Below are 21,001 nucleotides of genomic sequence, written 5' to 3' on the forward strand. Positions count from 1 at the left end.
TCAGCAGGATCTTTGCACTGGCACAGACAAGGTACCTCTGTTTAAGAAGTGACTCTCCCAGGGTGAGGATACACCCAGCATGGAGACAGGTCTCTGCAGGCTGTTACTGAGTTGGAAAAATCAGTCTTCAGTGTCACCTCCTGACTCGCTATTTATCCCCAGTACAGGATCAGGAAAGCTGCTGATGGCTTTTCAAAACACTGACTTGTGACCAGGGGAATGATATGAAGAAAGAAAGGAGAAATAACCAGGGAAAGAAATGTGTGATGTGTGTGTAAGGGAATGATCTCTGCTTCCCAAAGATGTGTTTGCCATTTCTGTGCTTGTCTGACCTCCTGCTCTGATTGCCCAGATGGACACATAGCCCCAGCTGGAACAAAACAGCCCAGATCTACCTTAATGAATGGATTTGGGCTGATATGCTCCATTGGAGGGACTGATCCATTTCATTTAAAGGGAGAAAAATAGCAAAAGCTATCCTTTCCCCACTGGTAATTTTCCTCTGCTTTCCTGCTATGTGAGCTATCAGAGCGCAAAGGGCTGAACTTCTGATTTTTCTTTTGGTGGAAAATACAGTGAAGCTGAAACATTAAGGAAAAAAAAATCCAAACCAGAAACCTGTTGGGATTTTCCACTTCCTTGTGAAGGTGACATGGAGAAACCCAGAACAACGTAGTATTTTTTATATTAAGAAAAGGGTCTGTCACTGGGAAGAGGGCTGAAAGGCTGTAAATGTAAACAGGCGAAGCATTGCTACAGGTTGTGTTAGCAGGGCAGTGTCAGTAATTAAAGAAAGATTGACACAGTTTAGATTCATGCTAATAATTCATACCACAGCCCAGGGCAGGCATCTGATTTGTTAGGCTCCACTCAGGAACAGTGTTGGGCTACACAGAGCATCTGAATATCTCCTCAAGCTGCTGGTTTTAGGTCCCAATAGTAAATTAAAGGCCTGTAAGATGAAAGGCCCTTCTGCCCCATCCCTGATCTGCACAGAGGTCTGTCAGGGACCCCTCCCCTAGTCCCTGTATCCCAGCTAGAAATGCTGCAAAAATCCAGCCCTGGAGTGAGACTAAAACAGCTGTGTCCTGCTTTAACCCCAGCCAGCAACTAAGCACCACACAGCTGCTTGCTCACTCCCACCCGGTGAGATGGAGAGAGAATGGAAGGGTAAAAGTGAGAAAAGTCGTGGGTTGAGATAAAGACAGTTTAATAGGTAAAGCAAAAGCCATGCATGCAAGCAAAGCAAAACAAGGAATTAATTCGCCACTTCCCATCGGCAGGCAGGTGCTCAGCCATCTCCAGGAAAGCAGGGCTCTATCATGCATAGTGGTGACTTGGGAAGACAAAAGCCATCACACTGAATGTTCCCCCCTTCCTTCTTCTTCCCTCTGCTTTATATGCTGAGCGTGACACCATATGGTCTGGGATATCCCTTTGGTCAGTTGGGGTCAGCTGTCCCAGCTGTGTCCCCTCCTAAATCCTTGTGCACCCCCAGCCTCCTCACTGGTGGAGTAGGGTGAGAAGCAGAAAAGGCCTTGACTCTGTGTAAGCACTGCTCAGCAATAACGAAAACACCTCTGTATTGTCAATGCTGTTTTCATCACAAACCCCAAAACATAGCCCCATACTAGCTACTATGAAGAAAATTAACTCTATCCCAGCTGAAACCAGGACAAACTGCCAACACTGCATGCTACTGTTCAGTGTATCAGGCATATCTGAAATGCTTCCAACTCTTTGTTCCTGGACTTCCTTGTTTACAACAACAGTGGCTTTGGGCTTAACAGACCTGTCTTGGTGGGTGATCCTTAGGAACTTGAGCCCCCCTAGCTGGGAGGCCCAGTGCAGTGGCAGGGGCCTCTGCCATCCCACACCTCCACTGTCCCACCAGCTGTCCCACCAGTCACATCCATTGCTGTGTCCAGTGCTCCTATTCAACATCACTTTGAGTCATGCAGCTCAGGAACCACTTCCAGATTAGCAGTGGCAATACAGAGCTGAGCACAACTGATCTGAATAGCAGGGTGGCTGACCTGCTTGGCCCTGTGTTTACAAGGCAGCAAATGCCTCTAGATTTGGTACAGATAAATCCAGACCAGGTTCAGTCACAGGTCTTTTAGGTCAGCAATGGACCCCAGGAACCGTCTGCCCAGGAGTATTACTTTTGCACTATACGCTTAGCATGAATGTGGCTTCAAGTCCTTCTGCCTCATGCCTAACTGCACATCTAAGCGTTTCTCCACCATTAGCCCAGCCTGTGACAGTCTTGTCTGCAGTGCAGCTTCTTGGCTGAAGTTCTTGAGCTGAGTTTCCCTCAAATCCTTCCCTCCTTTGATAATGTGTTTCTTCCCATTTTCTGGAGACTCTCTTCATCCTCTGGTGCCACTCATTTCTAAACCTTGCAACACTTCAGATTACAACTAGCCTGAAAGACATACACAGATGGAGATGTGATATCAATTAGTGCATCTAGTCTGCATATCTCCTCATGAATGTGAACATATTATTCCTCACAGCTTCTCGGAAGTCTGGAGAGATGAATATCTTCATCCTGAGAGTGCAGTGCAAGGTGGCAGTGCTCTGACCCTGTGTATCCATGTACATGAGCACTTCACTTAGGGCTCATTTTGAGAAATAGTTAATGCAACCAGGGAAGTTGGAGGTGTGTTTACCTAGATAGACAAGAATAATCACACCCTGGGAACATTTAGTTCTCTCTGTTGACTCTAAAGGAGGTGTTGAAGGTACAGAAAGTTTGATGAGGTGGATCACTTTACAAATCTTCCACTCCAGCTGAGATGAAAACTGGAAGTCAGACCTTGCCATGCCTTTCAGGTTGCTATTAGGGGCAGGAAACTTTCAGGTAGGATAAATATGTGTTTGTGAATCTTTTAAAATCCTCTGCTCTTCACAGCTTTGCTCCTTCTGATAAATCAACAGTGCTTTCATTTAAGATGGTTGCCATGTCCCAGTTCAGAGACCCAAAGGAAGCAAAGCTGTGTGTCAGAAGCATTTCACTTGAAGAGCTGAGCTTGTTCAGCATGCAGTAGAAAAGGTGGGGGAATAGGGGAGCTCCACTTGTGGAGAACTAAGGCAATGCAATTTACAGGGCACATGAGGAAGGGAAAGAGTTGTGTCTAATCCACAGCCACTCCACTATATGTTCTCAGTAGAGTCCAGCGTCCCTGTAGCCGTTCCATAGGTTTTATTAAACGTTGGGCTTGCGACAGGCTGTTGGAATAGCTATGGTCTACTTGGAGAATATTTATTGAGTATTTCAGCTAATGCTTCTTCCTAAGACAAGGGATCTGCTCGACAGAGCTTAACTGATGAGCTGAGTGTCTTTTGCCTTAGGCTAGAAAGACTTAATATCGCATGAAGGGGAACCAACAGAGATGGAACAAGTGCATGTGTGTTTGTGTCTGTGTGTATCAATTTATTTAAAACCTTGTTAAAGAAGATAAGCACTCAAATTTAGGACTTTGCTTCCTAGCACCCATATAAATGAAGGAAGACAATGTTTGGGACTGGCAGCTTCTGCAGAGTGGATTCAGTGCAATGCTAGTATTGAATAGCACCTTCTGCAGAAAATGGAGATGAAAATGCTCTATTTGGGGGTGAATCTCACCCTTCATTGTGGACCAATAAGCTAATGCATCTCCTCTGGAGTTAGGTGGCACATGGGCTGCTCTCCCTTGTAGGCACGGTGGAAGTTACCTGCATAGGGGGATACTAAAACTGTGAGATGCAACAGGACTCCAGAAAGGAGCCATCTTGTAATTTCAAGGCCAAAGGGGACCACCATAACTGCACTGTGGAGAGCCTTGTACAACACAGTGTGGGCTGACCGGTGTCCCTGTGCCCATGGGGAGCATCTGCAGCATATCCAGGTTTTCCCACAGTAACCACAGTCTAGACAGGATAACAACAGCACCAAAGACCCACTGCTGGCAGCCCTGGTATGGGGTGTGGTGAGGAGACCAGGTGGAGGGCATGTTGCTGTGTCTTCACTGCTAATGCTATTCAGCCATGTAGGATAGGTCTGTGCTAGAAATTACACCTCCAACTTGCTGGACAAGCTGTCTCGAACTGGAGAAGCTTAAAAAGGGCTAGTAGCCCTAGGTAATTAAGAATCAAGCAATCTGCCTAGTTCTCTACTGTTGAGCTGTGAGATGAGGTGATAAAGTTTCTTATGGGATGTTCGAAAGCAGAGGTAGATACTATAGGAGGATGCTATCTGCAGCCTGTGAAGGACAAGACAGGCTTCTCTGAGCCCCTCCTCACTGTCCGCAGTGCAATCCCTCCATGCCTGTCCATTCAACATATTGACTGGAGCCTAAAAACTCACAGAGAACTGGGTTTCACCTGCTTCCAGTGAGTATTGTGGAAGAACAGTGAAGAGCTGGATGTTGAGGCAGGAGGGTGGGAAGAGACATGGGAACAGCAGGCTGATGGTGAGCTGACTCATCTCCCAGCCAGGGATGTGAAGAAGCAGGTCACAGCTCTGCCTGGAAGAGGGCTGGAGGATGGAGGATGGTCTAGGGATGGGTAGGAGGATACTCCTGTGCTCTGACTGGTCCTTTGGGCCTTTTATGCCCTGTAACCAGTACATTCCTTCCAGCTGCCCTTGTGTAGATTTTGAGTGACAGAGAAAGTGACCCAATGTAAACAGATCATTTGTGGTAGCTGAAGAAATATGCTCTTGGCTGCTGCCTTAGGTGCCAGTGTCAAATTTCAGCTCAAATCAAGCTTCATCCACAGCTTAGCTGGGTGGTGAGAAGTTGGGCTGGTCTCTGTAAAGAAGTGATGCAATTTGTTTGCATCCACAAAGAGAGAATTGTGTTCTCTGAAAACGTCTGTGTTGCTTTATAAAAGATCCTTGGTTTTCCACAGTTCTGTCATTTGAGAATGGTGGGGTTTGTTGCTTTTGCTGTTATGGAAAGGGCAAATATAGGGTGTTGCTGAGAAAAGGGGAACATGCTATGCAGACTGAGGGGTTGTATTAGCTGATTCCAAGATGGCATTTTTCTGGAATAACTAGCACACTCCAAATCCATGAGTTCTGAATGCATCCAGGTAACAGCAAATCTCCCACTAACTTCACTGGAAGCTGCAGGGTCTAGGGGTACTCCTGATTTCAAGGCATAACACTTAGAGATTGCACCCAGGCAAATCACCCTTCTCAATACTGCTCCCTGCTGCCACAATTGCTGCTGCCTTGTTTGGGTCCAGTCAGCCCTCTCCAGGCTTCAGCCTTCCTCCCACAGTCAGATCTTGCACAAGAGATACATCAGTGATATGGTGGTCTGTGAAAAACCATGTGCTGTTGGTGTGTTCCTTCTCCAGAGTGCTTTATGTGGACTTTAAAAGTGGATGGAGAGAATTGATTCAGCACAAGAAATGTGCTGCTTGTATTACCTCAGCAGCCAGCTGTGTTATTTTGGCACATGCTGCTGGGTTTGATCAGTGTTGTATGATGGTAGCAGTCACAGGAGGAGCTCTTTTCAGAAGAGGAGGTATCTTTGGGAAGGGTCTGGGATCTCTTCCTTAGGCTGTCAGCACCCTAAGGTTTCACCTGAAAGATCCCTTGCATATTAAAACCCCATGTCTGCTATGCACGAGGCACCTGTCCAGAACTTAATGGACCTTTCTCCCCATTAAAATGTCTAATGGAGAAGAGGGCTGCACTGCTTCAGTCCCTGCATGGATTTCATACTGTTTCCCAAGTTGTGCACGTGTTTATAATCATACATTGCAGAGACTGGGCTAGATTAAATAATAGGGCTACACAGAGGTGCAGAAACAGTGCTGCAAATTGCTTCCATGAGCCCTGACCTCCAGGCTTGGCCTTGTTTGCTGAACCACATTCAGTTTTGAAAAAAATAGTATATTTTTATTGCCTCTAACAGCACAACAGTTTAAGTTGTCTAGTTCAGGGGATGGTCAGGTCTGTATCAGTGGGGAATCAGTAGGCTATCTGGGTTTTTCAAACTCATGGCTTATGGTCTCAGAGGCTGGCCAGAGGCAGGGCAAGGCCTCAGTGGAAAAATGGACTTATTTTTACCTGTATCTATGCATGATAACCAGTGACTGATGCAATTCAAAAAGGCCCTGGCCATGGTTGCAGCGGAGGAACTGTTATATTCTTGTTCCTTCTGGGCAGGCCAGAACCTTTTCTAATCACCAGCTATTTTGTCCACTTTTCCTTGCGCAGCAGTTGAAAGGGAAGATCCTTGTGAAGGGCAAGAAGCTCAGCAGGCAGGAGGACCCCACCGGAACAAATGGGAACAACAACCTGGAGGCTGAGGATGTCTCTGATGAAGATGAAGCAGCTGAAATCGAAGATGAATCTGTAAAGACCGAGATACAGCAAAAGGGGAAGGTAAGTAAAAGAAGTAACTGAGTCCTGAAAAGGGGCAGACCTGGAGAGGCAGAAAAGCTATAAACAAGATCTTGCCTACTGCAGAAGGCTCTGAAATCCTGCATCAGGAACTCCCATCTTGTTAGCCTATCCTATGACTCATGCTGGGAAACCACTTTCTAGGTGGGTTTTGTACCATGCCTAAAAAAACCCCAAACCAAAGCAATTTAAATATACTTCCAATATGTTCCCAGCTAAGACAGTTTTCAGTGTGGTTTCAGCTATCTAGCTGGGGGCATGTAAGGGTGAATTGTTGAAATTGCTGGAGCTAAGGATCCTGGTCCTTGCTCAGCTTAATGACCTCTGCCCCAAGCATGGAGATCTTGCAAAGCCAGCCAAGCGTGAAGGTTGGCTTCTTTCTTTAAAATGAAGCTGGATGACCCTGCTGCTGGGATGGACTATGCAGCATTTATGGAAACAATTCCATGTTCAGTCTACTTTTGTCTGATTTCCAGAAATCTATTTGTCATGGGACCATCATGACTTTGTTTATTACTGGAGACCAGTGCTTTTCTAGTCACATTTTGGGACATACCTGCACCCTCACTGGCTACGTTTTTCTAACCTGGAGGAAGGAGGAAGGGAAAAGATAGGGATCTATGGGGAAGGGGTGGCCAGTTACCAAAGCAATTGGGATGACTATTTCTGGGAGGAAAAGGCTGGCTTTTACACCAGCGATTTACTCCCTCATGTGCGGACATTCATTTTTCCAGACTGCAGGTCACTGTGGAGGCCATATCCCTTATAGGTCAGGTTCACAGGTGATATAAACACATTCAGCCTGACTGATGGCAAAGCTGACTGACATGGCCTCTGGGTCTGGTCTGATCTATGCTTCCCCTTGCTGACTTGCTCAGTCTTTGAGGGTCTTATTTCCTTCTCTGAACTGTAGTCAATAATGTGTATAATTTTGAAGTCTGTCACTTTCTTTTCTTGCCTCTAAAGGGAGTTGGTGGCTCTCGCTTCACCCTTGCCTCAATGAGTGTGGCTGTGGAGTAGGACGCATCAAAGCATTGTGAGAACTTCCTAGTTCAAGCAAAAAAAGCCCAAGATCTGTGCAGTCCAAAACATCCTTCCCTTCCCCTTATTTCTAGGTTTGCATGCTTGGGACTAGGACAGTATGGAAAATTCATTGCTAAGGCTCTGTTGTAAAGTTTAGCAACTGGAGACAGCCACTGATGCTGAAATACAAGTGGTCATGAAGAGAGCAACAGAAAGTGTATCCCACTAAGAAAGAGAATCCATCTGGAGAACATCCTGCAACAAGGGTGCTGGGCAGGAAAGCATCTGTTGTGTGAAATCCTTTCTTAGCTCAACAATACAGGCCAGTTGGGTTGGTTGCTGCTGTGTTTGTAGCCCTAATCAGTTGTGAGTTGTGACAGACAAGATGAAATACTCACATAGTAACATGCAAATAAACGCAGAAGCAGGGACGGCCCAGATGAAAAGAAATATTCTTGGTAGTAACACTTGGGAAGTTAGTGATACCACTGGACAGGCCAGGATGGGCCTGAGAGGGCAGTGGTGCTCTGAGAGGAGGGATTAGCACTCTCCATGCAGGACTAGGGACATGGTAAGGGCAGCCTGCTCCTTTTACACCCTCTCTCTGCATAACTGAGTGTTGATAGTGTGCATTCTTTTCATGTGAAGATGGTGAAAGAAGCAGCCCTGGGGGTCCTATACAAACCATGATTATTACTTCTGAGTATGACCGTAGAAACTCCCCACAAACCTCTTGTTCTGCTTTTAGAGTGACACCTTGAAGCTGGCCAAGGAGCTGTCAGACACAGTTGTCTACTGCAAGAGTGTCCATTTCAGTGGCTTTGAGAACCCCAGCCATCCTCGGGCTTTCTACGAAATGTCATCGTTCACGGAGAGCAAAGCTCTGAAACTAGCCCAGGAGTCTGGTATGTATGTTCTGCTCTGGCAAAAGGCCATCCTCTGTCCCAGTCCCCCATAAAGGGACAGCTAGTGGTGGTTAAGCATGAGGAAAAGGCACCCTGACTCTGTTTGGTCATGCATGTCACTGAGAAACAGTGGGGAAAACTTAATAACCTAGAGGCTGTCCAAGGAGGTCATTTTATACAGGTAGTTCCCATTCAGCCAGACTTGCTAGACAGAGGAACAGCCTATATAGCAGCATCAAGAATACATAAAAGTGGCCCCCTTCAATGAAAGAGCCATTTTCTTACTTTTTCTGTAGGAACCAGTTTTATTCATCATAACATCAGGCACCTGAGCCGGATCTACCCTGCAGGCTGGAGGACAGATTCTTCCAACTACAACCCCATCGACTTGTGGAACGTCGGCTGCCAGATCGGTGGGTACAACTGGGAGGTTAGAGAGGGTCGACCTGGCTTGGTTGCCCATGACCTGGCTATGGAAGGGCTTCAACTGAGGTAGATGTGATATCTCAAGTCATTTGCAAGCAGAGAGGCTCAGTGATCACTGGGAGAGATCAGCTCTTCAGCCAATGCTCAATAGACCATTTTCTGGCCCACCTCAAAACTGAGAGGCTTTCCTGCACATTAATGTGCGCATCCGTGCAATTTCACTGGAAGCAACATTATTACCATTAACAAAGGAGGAAGGAGCCAGGAATTATAGTCACTTACTGAAAAGTGCGCTGAAATCTCTGACAGAAATATAAACCAAATTCAGCTCTCTTGAGCCCTAGAGCAACGCCATAACCATAAGGGCCAAGACATGGCCTGAGCTGTTCCCTGTAGTCAAAGCAGCACATCATACCTACTCTCAGGGCATTGAGGCCCCTGATGGTATATTGATGTCTCAGAGTTTTGATGAAAATGGGGGTCCCAGAGCCTGTTAAGTGAATTATGTTGTAGCTCTCTTCCAAGAAACCTGATGCAGTGGTAAGTGGGCAAGCTGGTAATGACATGCTAGGCTCTCTTGGTGATGCTGGATGTTGGTCATGTCCCAGTTGTGTCGATGTGGCCCAGCCAGAAAAGAGAAGCTGCAGATGCAGGGCTCCCTGGTCCCCAGCCCTGTAAACCTGCATCGGCCAGATGTGCCTGGCAGCATATGAACTCACTGGGTCCTGCAGCCCCCATGGAGGCACTGGTAGCACCCATTGACCTGTGTCACTAGCACTGAGTCTGGCCTCAGGAGAGTCCCTGGGAGGCAACATCAGGTCCCTTGGGGTACATTGAGGCCAGACCTGCATGCCTTATCTGACCTGTATTCAGTATCTGGGCACCTAAATTGCGATTTTTTTTCAGAGGCCATGAGTACCTGCAACCCCCAGTAAAACCAGCGTACTGCAGTTATCAAAGTCTTGCTTGCAGGTGGAAAAACGGCAGAGTGCCTTAAAATGCTTTTGGCCTTCAAGTATTACAAGGTATATAGGACCCAGGAGCAGGATGAATTGCTGTCTGTCTTAGAGCTGTCTTAGAAGTTGCTAAAGAGGTCACCCTTGAGAAATCAATGGAGTACTGAGTAGGCGCTGGGGTCCATGTGCTCTCCCTGTGTGGTATTAGTGAGACTATTCATGGAGGCTGCTTCCAGATTTGACATAAATTCTTTTAAAAAGATAGTGGCAAAAAAAGAAATCTGCCTGGTGTTAGTACACCAGTGAAGCTTGATCTATTTTGGGCAGGAGACAATAAAGAGATGATTTGATCACAGCTTCTGTACTCCTACATGAGGAGTTCAGACAGTGAAGAGCTCTCTAGTCTAACCAGAGGCATCAATGCCCCTCAGGTTGGCAAATGAAAATAGGCATATCTGGGCTGGAAAGGAGGTTTTATAATGAGGCTAAGTAGCCAGAGAAACAATCTGAGAAGGATTTGCTGTCTTCACTGCAGGAGATAGCTCCTTCAGCATAGAAATGAATAGGTTTATCTAAAAGATGCAGTTGCTCGACCAGGTGACATAAATTCAATGCAGGGCACTTTTTGATCCCATGGAAGGCAGGAGGACAAATGAGATCGTTGTAATAGCTCCTTCTCTCTCTAACATCTCTGAATGCAAGAAATCGTCGGGGGTAGCAGGCTGTGAGGGTCAGAGTTTATCACTGTTCTTTGAGGCATGGAAAAGCCAATGTTTATGTCCATGAAGTACAATTTCTTGTGAACAGAATTAGTATAAAAAGATTCCCATTGATTTATCTGAAAGAGACTGAATTTATTTATTTTTTGTTGCAGTTGCCCTAAATTTCCAGACAGCAGGCACAGAAATGGATGTCTACCAGGGTCGGTTCCAGGACAATGGGTTTTCTGGGTACGTCTTAAAGCCGGAATTCCTCCGGGATGAGCAAACCAAATTCAATCCAAAATCCATCACAGAAGGAACATGGGGGACAAAGAAGAAGCTTCTACTTAAAGTAAGAATAGAAGTCAGAAAATGTCTCAGTAGCATCCACCTTTGGGGGGGCTTGTAGGTTGTACCTTCTCCTTCTCCTGGTCCCACCTGGGCAATATTATCTTAACTGTACTCATTTCCCACCACCAGAGTCTCTGTTTCAGTCTTCCATGGGCTCTCATCCTCCAGGGACTTACATGTTTAATGTTCAGCAATCTGAGAAGTTAATGACAATGTTCACTATCGTTACAGAAACATACAGGCAGACATGCAGTCAACAGTCACCACTGTTGTTTCCAAGTATCATCTGGTCACTGTGGGGACAGTTAGAAATGTTGCCTGCCCTTTAGCCAGCTGGCTGGGCTGGTGCAGTGTTCATTAGGTGCTTTGGCTCATGACAACTTCCTCTGGAGGATGTCACAACACTGGCTCTGAAAGACCAGCACCAGCTTGTCACAGGAGGTCCTGCACGCCTGGAAAGGAGAGGGACGTTTGCCAGGGAGCCCCCTCTCCTAATGATATTCTGACCTCTTCCTCTGTTTCTTACACAGATCATCTCTGGTCAGCAGCTGCCCAAGGTAAACAAAAGCAAAAACTCCATTGTTGATCCTAAGGTAACGGTAGAGATCCATGGTGTCCAACAGGATAACAACAAGAAGCAGACGAAAGTAATAGAAAACAATGGTAAGGGGTTTTCTTTCATGCTGTGCCCCCATGGGGCAGTAACCCTTTCATTTCCTGTAGCAAAGTGTTCCTTGCCAAGACTGCTGCCCTGTGCCCAGGACTGCCCAGGAGCACCCAGCCTGCCCACATTAAGCAGGTACATGAGGTGCTGTTGGCCTACTTCAGTGCAGGGATCCTGGTTATAGACTGCTGGTGCCATGAACTAGCCCCACAAATTGATGTCCCTAGGGAGAATTATTGTCAGGGGTTCTTCTTTCTCTTCTCTCTCTAAGATGTTTGGAGACAGAAATTCCATGCAAAACAGCATCAGCCATATCATATGAGTTGTTCTGAGTCTGACTGCCAAATTTACAGAGCTAGAGCTTTGGAAGTGCTCTTTACCTCCTTGCAGTTGGACTTGACCTGGGATGCATGTGTCCCCACCAAGATCTTCCCAAAGAAGGCTTCTTGTGAGGCTGGTTTTATCCTGGAAGTGTCACAAACTCACAAAGACTGAGGTTGCAAGGGACTTCAGAGGTATCTGTTCCAGACCATGGCCAAAGCAGTACTGTACTCAGTGTTTGCTGAAGTTGCTCAGGGTATTGCCCAGATGAATTCTGATTATCTCAAAACATGGAGATTCCCCAAACTGTCTGGGCTCTCTCAAGTGATCCAGTCTTTGACTGACCTCATGATAAAATAAGGTATCCCTATTCTTAACCAGAAATTCTTGTGTTGCAGTTTGTGTCCATTATGCATCAAGCTTTTGCTGTTCACCTCTGAGAAGAGTCTGGCTCTATCTTGATAAAGAGGTAGTGGAGGATGGCAGTAATAACACCCTTAGCCATGTCCAGGTTGAATAGCTCGACCTCTCTCAGCCTGTTCTCATATGTAACATAGTCTGTGCAAAAGGAGAATATTTCCTGTAGCTCAGAACCTCCTCACCAGGCAAGGACTCCATCTGGTCATCCTCTCGGCCAAAGTGACACTGATGCTAAATTAATGCACATCACAGCAACATGACAGGTGAGGGATGAAAGCCATAAGTCCCCACCTCCAAAGAGCCAGGCTCAAGCCTTACTCCACACTGACCTCAGAGATCTTACAGACATTTCACCTCCTTGTGGAACATTTCTCATTGGTCAAAGATGAATGTGATTTCCCTCTGTGCTGTGAGGGTCTGAATATTGTGGTCTTCTGAGTCTGCAGAGGGCAAATTCAGCCTGCTCTCCTGTGGGATTAACAAGGCAGTAAGAGTCTGAGAAATCAGTCCTCACTCTCCTGCTAACAAACAAACACACACACACACACACACACACAAAGAGAGAGAGAGAGAGAGAGAGAGAGAGAGCGAGAGAGAGAGCACTTTTCTTTGTGGAGTAAGAGCCAAGCGCTAGAAAGCCAGTCCATAGTTTCCTCCTTGCTAACAATGTTTCCCCTTTCCTCTTTCCTGTTTGAGTAAATTTGGCCTGGCTCCTAAATCTCACAGCCATTTCTGTCACCTACAGTTTTTATAATGTCTCGAGTGAAAGCTCTGTAGGTAACATTTCAGACTTGCCAGGCCTGTTCCTCAGGGCTGCTCAGCACACTCAGCCCCGAGGCTAGCCCTTGGCTGGCTGGAGCAATACTGGACTGATACTGGAGTGATACTTGAGGGGTGCTGGAGGGAGTGTTGCCCAATGGAAAGTGAATGAAACAATGAAAACATCAATACTGGAAAGGGGCAGCTGCAGAGCAGCATTTCATTGGCTAAGGTTTCAGGCATGTGATCATACTTCAGCAGCTCACCTGGTCAAGTTGAACTTGTTGATCTTAAGGGATCTTTTTCAACCTAAATGGTTCTGATTCTGTGATTTTGTTTTGGTTGAACTGAAGGGCACAGATCAGGTCACATCGGTGCAGCGGTGGAGCTCAAGAAGCTGTGGGAAACTCCTGTCTCAGCAGCTCTGAGCATCTCACTATGGCTCTAAGATGGGTTGAAAATCCCCCACAGATGTCAGTACAGTGAAACCTGCTGTCCTAGGGCTGATGACTCCCTCAACTTTCATGACTTCTGCTCCCATGGGATCAGCAACACTAGTTTTTTTTTCCCCAGGATGAAGGAGGTCAGGAGTAGCTGTGTGTTATTGGAACAGTCAAATAAATTGCACCAACCCAGAACAGATATTTTTCTGTGGCACTGTCCGCAGGCCCATCTCAGCACATTCAGGGCTAGCTGAAAGATCCCTGCCTCCTGCTGAATCGTCCACAGACCCTCCATGACCATTAGGCTTGAGCTGACGTTGTGCTGTCCTTGGGCTTCCACTCTGCACAGCCTGGGCTGATGGCAGCAGGGTTTCAAACAGGATGTCCTCTCCTGTTTGTTTCTGGGGAGTGGTTTATTGAAACTGCAGAGAGCACCCACCATGACTTGGAGAGAGAGCACAGAGCTTTCTCTTCATCTCATCTGATGTGACAGTCTGGGTTTTCTTTGCTTTGTGAGTCCAGTTCAGAAGATCCTTATCCGCAGCAGAAGTGGGACTAGTCTGGCTGTCTCAGACACTGCCCTTATACAGGCAGACATAAAACATTTTTTCCACAGACTTGATGATGCTTTTTGTAATCAGACACTCCTCATTAACCTTTTTTGCAGACAGGGAATCTGAGGCACAAAGTAGTGACAGGTGTACGTACCTCAAGCACTCAGTAACACTAAGTTCCCCAGAAGGCTGTAACAACACAAAGGCACGGATCTCCTCTCTGCTCTCCTTTGGTTTAGGATTGTTAAAATTTGTATCCAGTCCAACAGCAACCAAAGACATACATGTATGAGCCAGCAAGAGCCTGTGGAGCAGAGCTGAGTTCACCTCTCTCCTGCTCCTCACTGCCCTTTGGGAGTGTGATACCGAGGTCTGCAGTGAGCAGCCTAAGCTGAAGGTTTTATTAATACCGGGTAGCAAATCAGTGTCAGAGCTGGGACCAATGGTCTCCACACCTCCTGAGACCTTTTCTTTGGGTCAGATTAGGTTGGAAGTCAGGCAAAGTCTTCATCCCTTTCCAAGCATCCCTGACCTCCATCCTTATCTGCCAACATCTGATTTCCATTCTTGCTTGTGAACAACTCTCACCTCCTTCTCTGTTTGTGAGCAGCTCTGACCTCCATCCTTGTCTGTGTTGCCCAGGCTTTAACCCAAAATGGGATGAAGAGTTTACATTTGACATAGAGATCCCTGCACTTGCCCTGGTCCGGTTTGTGGTGGAAGACTTCGACATGTCAACCAAGAATGACTTCATTGGGCAGTACACCCTTCCCTTCACTAGTCTGAAGCAAGGTAAGGCCCTGCTCCCTGTTCCTCACAACCACTGAGCCCTCTGGGAAGCTTCTGTGTCCTAGATGAGCACTCCAGATCCATCACAACTTGGGTCAGAACAGGTCCTCTCTCTGGGGTATGGGCACGATGATAAAAGGTTTATTGGGCAGCTGTCTCTGGGGGAGGGATTCCCTTGTCACCAGTGGTCTTGGGCATGATACGTTACCGGTGCTCAAAGCCACGCCTCTCAGACCTGTTCTGTGTGGTACTGGGAGCAAAACGCTCTGAGACAGGGAGATGTTTTTACAGGGTTTTGACAAATGTTAGCAAATATTTTTCCAACTGGACTAAAGGCCGCTTTCCATCTGTGTCTCTGCTTCCAGGTTACCGCCACATCCATCTCCTAACCAAGAATGGAGACCCGTACTCTTCCTCCACCCTCTTTGTGTACATCGATATCCAGGACTGTGATTAGCAGCTCAGATCTTTCAGGGCACAGTGAACCTCTTTACAGACCTAGAAGGAACTCAGCGTGCAAAGTCTGTCAGTGTCAGGGTCCCGTCAAATCCCCAGTGCCTTCTCTGGAGCAGCACATGGTGCTCCACAGGACCCTGATGTGAAAGAGCCATCGACCTTCTCCACTTGGCATGCTGGAAACATCCCAGTGCTGCTGTTGAGATTAATCCTTTTGTACCTGTTCGACCAATCCAGCTGTGTTTTTAGTTCACTTTATTTAGTGTGATTTTTTAATTTTGCTTTTAGCGAGAGGATAGGGTATCCTTTTTAGCAAAGTACAGCTCTTGGGTTGGGTTCAGTTAGACAGCTGGACAAAACATCCAACATCTGTGCAAGAAAAAATCCACCCCACCACTGAAATCAGTGGTCAGATACCAGGTGACTTCTTGCAACTTCAGATGTCAGCCACCTTTCACCATATGACGCCTTAAATGGGGACACAATTCTCTTTTCTGTTACAGATTAAAAAAGAAAGCTGCACTACAAAGGCACATGTTATATAACTCAACTTTCCTTTTGTATTATAATAAAAAATACATGAACACTACTCTGCCGGTGTGCCTGGCTCTCAGCCAGGTCGCTTTGCATTCAGAGCTTGGCTCTCATCCTGTGAAGGAGAAAGAACCTGCCAAAAGGCAGATTCCCCTCTAACCCATAGTGATACCCACTCAAAGGGGCCTCAGAGAATGTCTTTTGCCAATGACAGTGGAAATACGCTCAACTGACAGTAGGGCGCTTTTTTTAATGCAGTAAAACTTCCTCGCTTTTTATAGAAAAAACATCATTTTTTAACACAGAGGAACTGGCAGTAGAAACTGTTGTCAATGTTAGCCTGGTCCCAATTGCACTGTAGAGGTAACCTAGTACAAACAGGTAAGAGTGTTTTGAACAGCAACCCAGTATTTATGGCAACAAGTGATTTTTCTTCAAGTACAACTACAGAGTTAAGGGAATATTGTTGAAATAAAATAATATATATTTTGGAAGTGCTATGTTGCTAACAGTATCTTAGACTATTAAAAGTAAAAAAAAAAATATGGAAAAGTCCAATTACTTGTCATTATTTGGCTTTTATTTGAGTGCAACATACATGAAGTTGGAGTTAGACCTGCTTAATTTCTTAAAGCTATCAGTCTTTTGGGGGTTTTTCATGCCTACCGGTGGAGAGGATGGGCTGCTACCAGAGAGGTTAATGTCCCTTTAAGCATATTTCAGTCCACTCACTCCCCCACTTATTTTTGACTCCAAAATAGCCTGGATTTAATGATCCTTGGGTCCACTGCAAAACTGGGTTTCACTTAGTCCTACCTGGAGTTTGTTACGCTGCAATAATCTCTGCTGGACACATTCGTTTTTTCCTCTTCACTGCCATATTGTGTGATGTTGTAAACCATTGCCAGATTAAATGTGAACTATATCCACTACTCGAAGGCTCATACTGAATTAGCAACCAGCAGCTGAAGGAGTCGGAGAGTGGCAGAGGTCACTGAGGCAGAACAGGGTGTCCTGCAGTGACACGAGCTGTCTCTCAGCTCACCTCTGGGATGAGATATGTATCAGGAGATGCATTTGAAGGGTGAGGCTGGAGCATCCCTGACTCCACTTCAGTGACAGTCTGAGTTCAGTCCATGCTCCCAGGATGTTCTGAGCATTTTGTTTTACGGAGCTGTGGGATGAAAAGCATGAGCGAAGGGTACCCAGGACTGCCCTGTACCATGCAGGGAGCTTGTGCCACGTGGCCCAAGAGCAAACATGACCAGCAGTGTTCCTGGCCCCTCGCTCGTGTCAGCACCAGCTCTTGTGAGCGATTGGACCAGCTCACTGAATTGGCTGAGAACAAATTATTTGTCGTTTTGGCATTGCAGGGTTAGGTTTCAGTTGGATTATTGGGCTAAACCAGCCCTCACCTGCCTGCTGTGGCCAGCACTAGAGAGATGGGGGACAGGGAGTGGGGGGAGATGTGGGGGCAGGACCACACTATCCAGGGCCAGGGTGGGCTTAGATGGACTATACATAGAGGTCAGGGTTTCCTCTGCCTGTTATGCACTTAAATAAAGGTAGGCAAGGTCCGTGGGAAGAGAGAAAATCCCTCCTCAGGTAGCCACAGTTAAGGGAAAAACTACTGGAGCCAGGTGGGAAAGTAGCTGATAGGGAAATGGGATGGACCAGAGGACGATGGAAAATGCTGCAAGGTCTCCTCTCTCCCCAGAGGAATGGACATAGTCCCTGACATTATGGAGGGACCCCATCTCTGAGCAGATTAGGAAGTGTTGGAGCCCCATTCTTAGGAAGAGCCCTGGTGAAAAGAGCAGCAGAAACAGGACATGGTCTACCAGATGCCACAGCAAAAGCAGCAAGTAGCATGAAAGGGAGGATGTGGGTGAGAATCTTTACTTTAGAAACCAGACACAGAGAATAAAACCAGCTCTACCCATGAGAAGAGGAGAGCAGCAGCTGTTTCCAACAGGCCCAAGTGTCAGGAGGATCTGTTATCTGTAAAATCCCATGCTGGTTTCCGAGTCCTGGCAGGAGCACTCGTGTGTTGGTGAGCGTTGTGGCAGCAGGATTTAAAGCATTTTGTAGCAAACAGGCCTAATCTCCCTAATCCAACTGTTTTTCCCCTGGTCTCCATTTGATTGCATGATGCTCCTTAGGCCCACAGTCAGGGCTGATATGTGGCATTGCTGCATTTTACTGAGGAGCGTGTGCAATTCATTAATTTGGGAGCTGGCAGAAGCATGCCGCAGCGGGGCAATGCAAATATTGAAATATTGTTGCTTCCAGCAGTGGCAATAGAGGCTGAAACAGGGATAATGTGCACTGATTGTATCTAGTGTGAACACAACAGGAGCAATCATGCAGGTAATTTGGCTGATTTGTGTCTCTGCTTGACTCTTGCCTTATTCTGCATGGGGGATTTCAATGGGTTTTGGGCTGGACCCTCAAGCAGAAATAGGACAAAGTTGTGGCAGGAGCATGGAGGCAATGACGGGGGGTTGTGTCTTATTTAAAGTAACTGCCAATTCTTTTAAACACAGTGATCTGTGCAGAAGACCCCATTGCCTGGAGGTTCCTGCCTCCAAGCCCAGCCAGATAGCAACACTTCACTGCTACTGCGTGGTCCCGGGTGTGGTGTGAGAGCTCTTTATTCCTCAGCCATCAGCCACCTGCAGCTCCTCCGCTCATCCCTGCAACCCTGCAGCAGGGGTGGGCAGTCAGGCCAACTGCTTAAATGGGCACCATGGCAATGAGGGGGCTTCAGAGGCAGGGTTCGTGGGCATGAGGAAACAAATGGTCCTGATTATGTTGGTGTTTGGGAACAGAGGGGGCCCCACTTTCTCAGTTTGTTCTTTTCATTTCAAAAAAATCCCAAATCCCATTAAAGACCAGGTGTTTTAAGGATCTGTGGCCCTGCAGAGCTTTTCTCTACTGCTGTCCTACCCCACATGCTGATCAAGGACACTTACAGTGCTGCTGCTGGCTGTTTATTTGGAATCACTGATCAAGTTGGAAATGGAGTAAAGCTGTAAAACGACAACTTCTGCATTTTTAAACGTATGTGTTTCTTCCTTTTGTTACAGTCGCATCCCTTAATCACTGATTGCTCACACTTCCCCCCGCCCTCCCCAGTCAGACTGAGCTCACAGTGTGGAATGAGTGCTCTCAGCCCCACAGACATCACAGGGATGGAGCCCTGGTAAAACCTTCAGTGGGACACACTCTGTCTCAGGTCATACCAAAACCCTTCTGACTTCCTCAAGCCTCTGGTCTGTGGGCAGGTGAACTCAAGAGTTCACCCAGTCATGCTCAAAAAGGCTGGGTGAGATCGAAGATACTGTCTGAACGAGAAAGAAGTAGACAGTCTTTTCTGGCAGTCACAATCAACAGCTATGTCTAGCCCTTATTCTCATCATCGTCTTGAAATAGATCAGCTAATATGTTCTCAGTAAGTGGTGTTTTTTTTTTCTCAAGCCAGGTTCTCATTTGTTTAATCTGCACTGGGCTACGTATGTTAGTCTACAAATGATTTTTGCTGTTCTCTGGTGAGTAGTTCTTCTGCAAGGTGAGAAGGGGCAGAACTGGCTGGTGCTTCTCCATGGGCTACCCCATCACACATCTGGCTACTCTGTTACCTTTTTTCTGAACTCAGGGCTTCCCCCTCTGTCCTCCTAGGGCTTCTCCCTCCTCTCCCTACTCAGAATTTACATAGCAGCTGCAAGTGGCCTTTGTCTTGACTAAATTTAAACTTCTACAAATGAAGGAAGATCATGACCTTGTGCACATGGCAATTTGCAACAGGGAAAGGAAAGAAGAGGCTACAATACAGTTCTGTAACACACACTTGTCTTCAAGGCTGTCAGCCATGAGAGGCGAAAACATCCTGCAAAGTCATTCCTGCTGAAAGAATGTTCCTGCCTCCTTAGGTTCAGGGTTAGCAGGGAGAAAGGAGTTGTTCCCTGAACAGTGGCTGCTGGAATAACTGCATTGGAGCTTGGCCTGACGGTGTTGGGCTGGGTTCATGGAGCAAATGTCTATACTTCTTCCCTGTGACTCCTAAGAGAGCAAGGGTTGGTCCCAGAGTCACTGGATGCTGGATGGCCCCCGCAATCTCAGAAGAGTCCACATTGCTTCTTCTCATTCTGCTGCTTCCATTTGGGCATCTGGTAGAACTCATCCTTGGACTTCCCAAAGATATCGTGGAAATCAGCATCGGAGAGGTAGTACTGCAGTGGGAGGAGAGAGCAAGGAAAAGTCAGATTTGGCTGTTGCAGAGGCTGGGACACCTCCATTGCCTGTGGCCCTTCCTCACTGTGCCAGTGTTGACCCCTCATGCCAGACCAACAGCTCCTGTGCTGCTGCCTGTCCTCATGGTGGGAAGTGGAACATCCCAGCAACTGTTCATCATCCTGCTTCCCAAAGCACCAGGGGAATAAAAGACCACCAGCCCACAGGGATGCCCTGGTTTTCAGGGGTTATCATGCTCTGTCTGGAATTCGGTCCCCGCTAATCATATTGAGGCAGGAAGAATTAATGGTGCATTGGAGGAGTTCTGCTGGCCAAAGTTTTTTTGTGGTTTCTTAGGTGAATTCACAGTGAAAGCATCTCCCCCTCGCTCAGTTCCCCCCAAAATATTCCACTGGAAATGTTCACTCCCGTTGCTGGAAAGGAAGAAAATTTTGTAGATAGTGGGCTCCTCGCGATACTGAGAAAGACCTTGAGGGAAATGGAGGTTGAGTTTTTCCTGACATTTTGGGTAGAAGAAAACACTCGTACAGGCCAGCTGAAATACAGCCATTAGCACACTGGCAGTGCTGCAGGGCAGAGCTGCTGGCCCAGATGTGGATCAGCTCTCTGGCTGTGGGTGTTGGCTTTTGGGACAAGACATTGGTCAAACATGGTTTGTAGAGAGTAGAGGGAATCAGTTCCCTGTGCTCTTCTCATCAGCTTGCTTGGACTAAGCTACAGATGTTGCCAAGATCCTTGAACTATTCAGAAATCTGAGATGTGGCATTCCTCCCTGTCCCTGGCTGGGATTTGCTGAAATGCAAGCTTTCTGACAAAAAGAAAAAAAAAAATCCCTTCTGGAAGGAGTTTCAAAAGAAAACAAATACCCACAGCCCAAGCAAAATGCAAATCCCAGCTTCACTTTCAGCTGTGTCACCTTGTCTCACAGGAACTGTATTTTTGACTCTTTGTCCCTCCAAGGTTGGGTGGCAGAATTAGACAACTCTAACAAAAGAAAATAGCTTGAAAGTTACCAATAAAAGTTAATTTTTCTTCCCCCCCC

General features: G+C 46.8%; 2 protein-coding genes across 3 annotated transcripts in view; one reads left to right on the top strand and one right to left on the bottom strand.

The window, feature by feature from the left end:
* The window catches only part of PLCD1 (phospholipase C delta 1), a 57,812-nt gene extending 41,549 nt beyond the window's left edge, over window positions 1-16,263 (top strand). For both annotated transcript variants that reach the window (XM_026841844.1, XM_026841842.1), the window contains exons 9-15: window positions 6,218-6,385; window positions 8,175-8,331; window positions 8,628-8,744; window positions 10,588-10,766; window positions 11,296-11,428; window positions 14,569-14,718; window positions 15,081-16,263. In XM_026841844.1, coding sequence (XP_026697645.1) covers window positions 6,218-6,385; window positions 8,175-8,331; window positions 8,628-8,744; window positions 10,588-10,766; window positions 11,296-11,428; window positions 14,569-14,718; window positions 15,081-15,172 — 996 coding nt within the window. In that variant the 3' untranslated portion in view covers window positions 15,173-16,263. The remainder of the gene's footprint in view (window positions 1-6,217; window positions 6,386-8,174; window positions 8,332-8,627; window positions 8,745-10,587; window positions 10,767-11,295; window positions 11,429-14,568; window positions 14,719-15,080) is intronic.
* Window positions 15,958-21,001, bottom strand: part of VILL (villin like) — a 39,463-nt gene continuing 34,419 nt past the window's right edge. Inside the window, exon 20 of the mRNA XM_026841841.1 lies at window positions 15,958-19,937. Coding sequence (XP_026697642.1) covers window positions 19,824-19,937 — 114 coding nt within the window. The 3' untranslated portion in view covers window positions 15,958-19,823. The remainder of the gene's footprint in view (window positions 19,938-21,001) is intronic.

Source organism: Athene cunicularia (assembly GCF_003259725.1).
Source record: "Athene cunicularia isolate RWA chromosome 2 unlocalized genomic scaffold, athCun1 chr2_part1, whole genome shotgun sequence".
Classification (NCBI taxonomy): domain Eukaryota; kingdom Metazoa; phylum Chordata; class Aves; order Strigiformes; family Strigidae; genus Athene; species Athene cunicularia.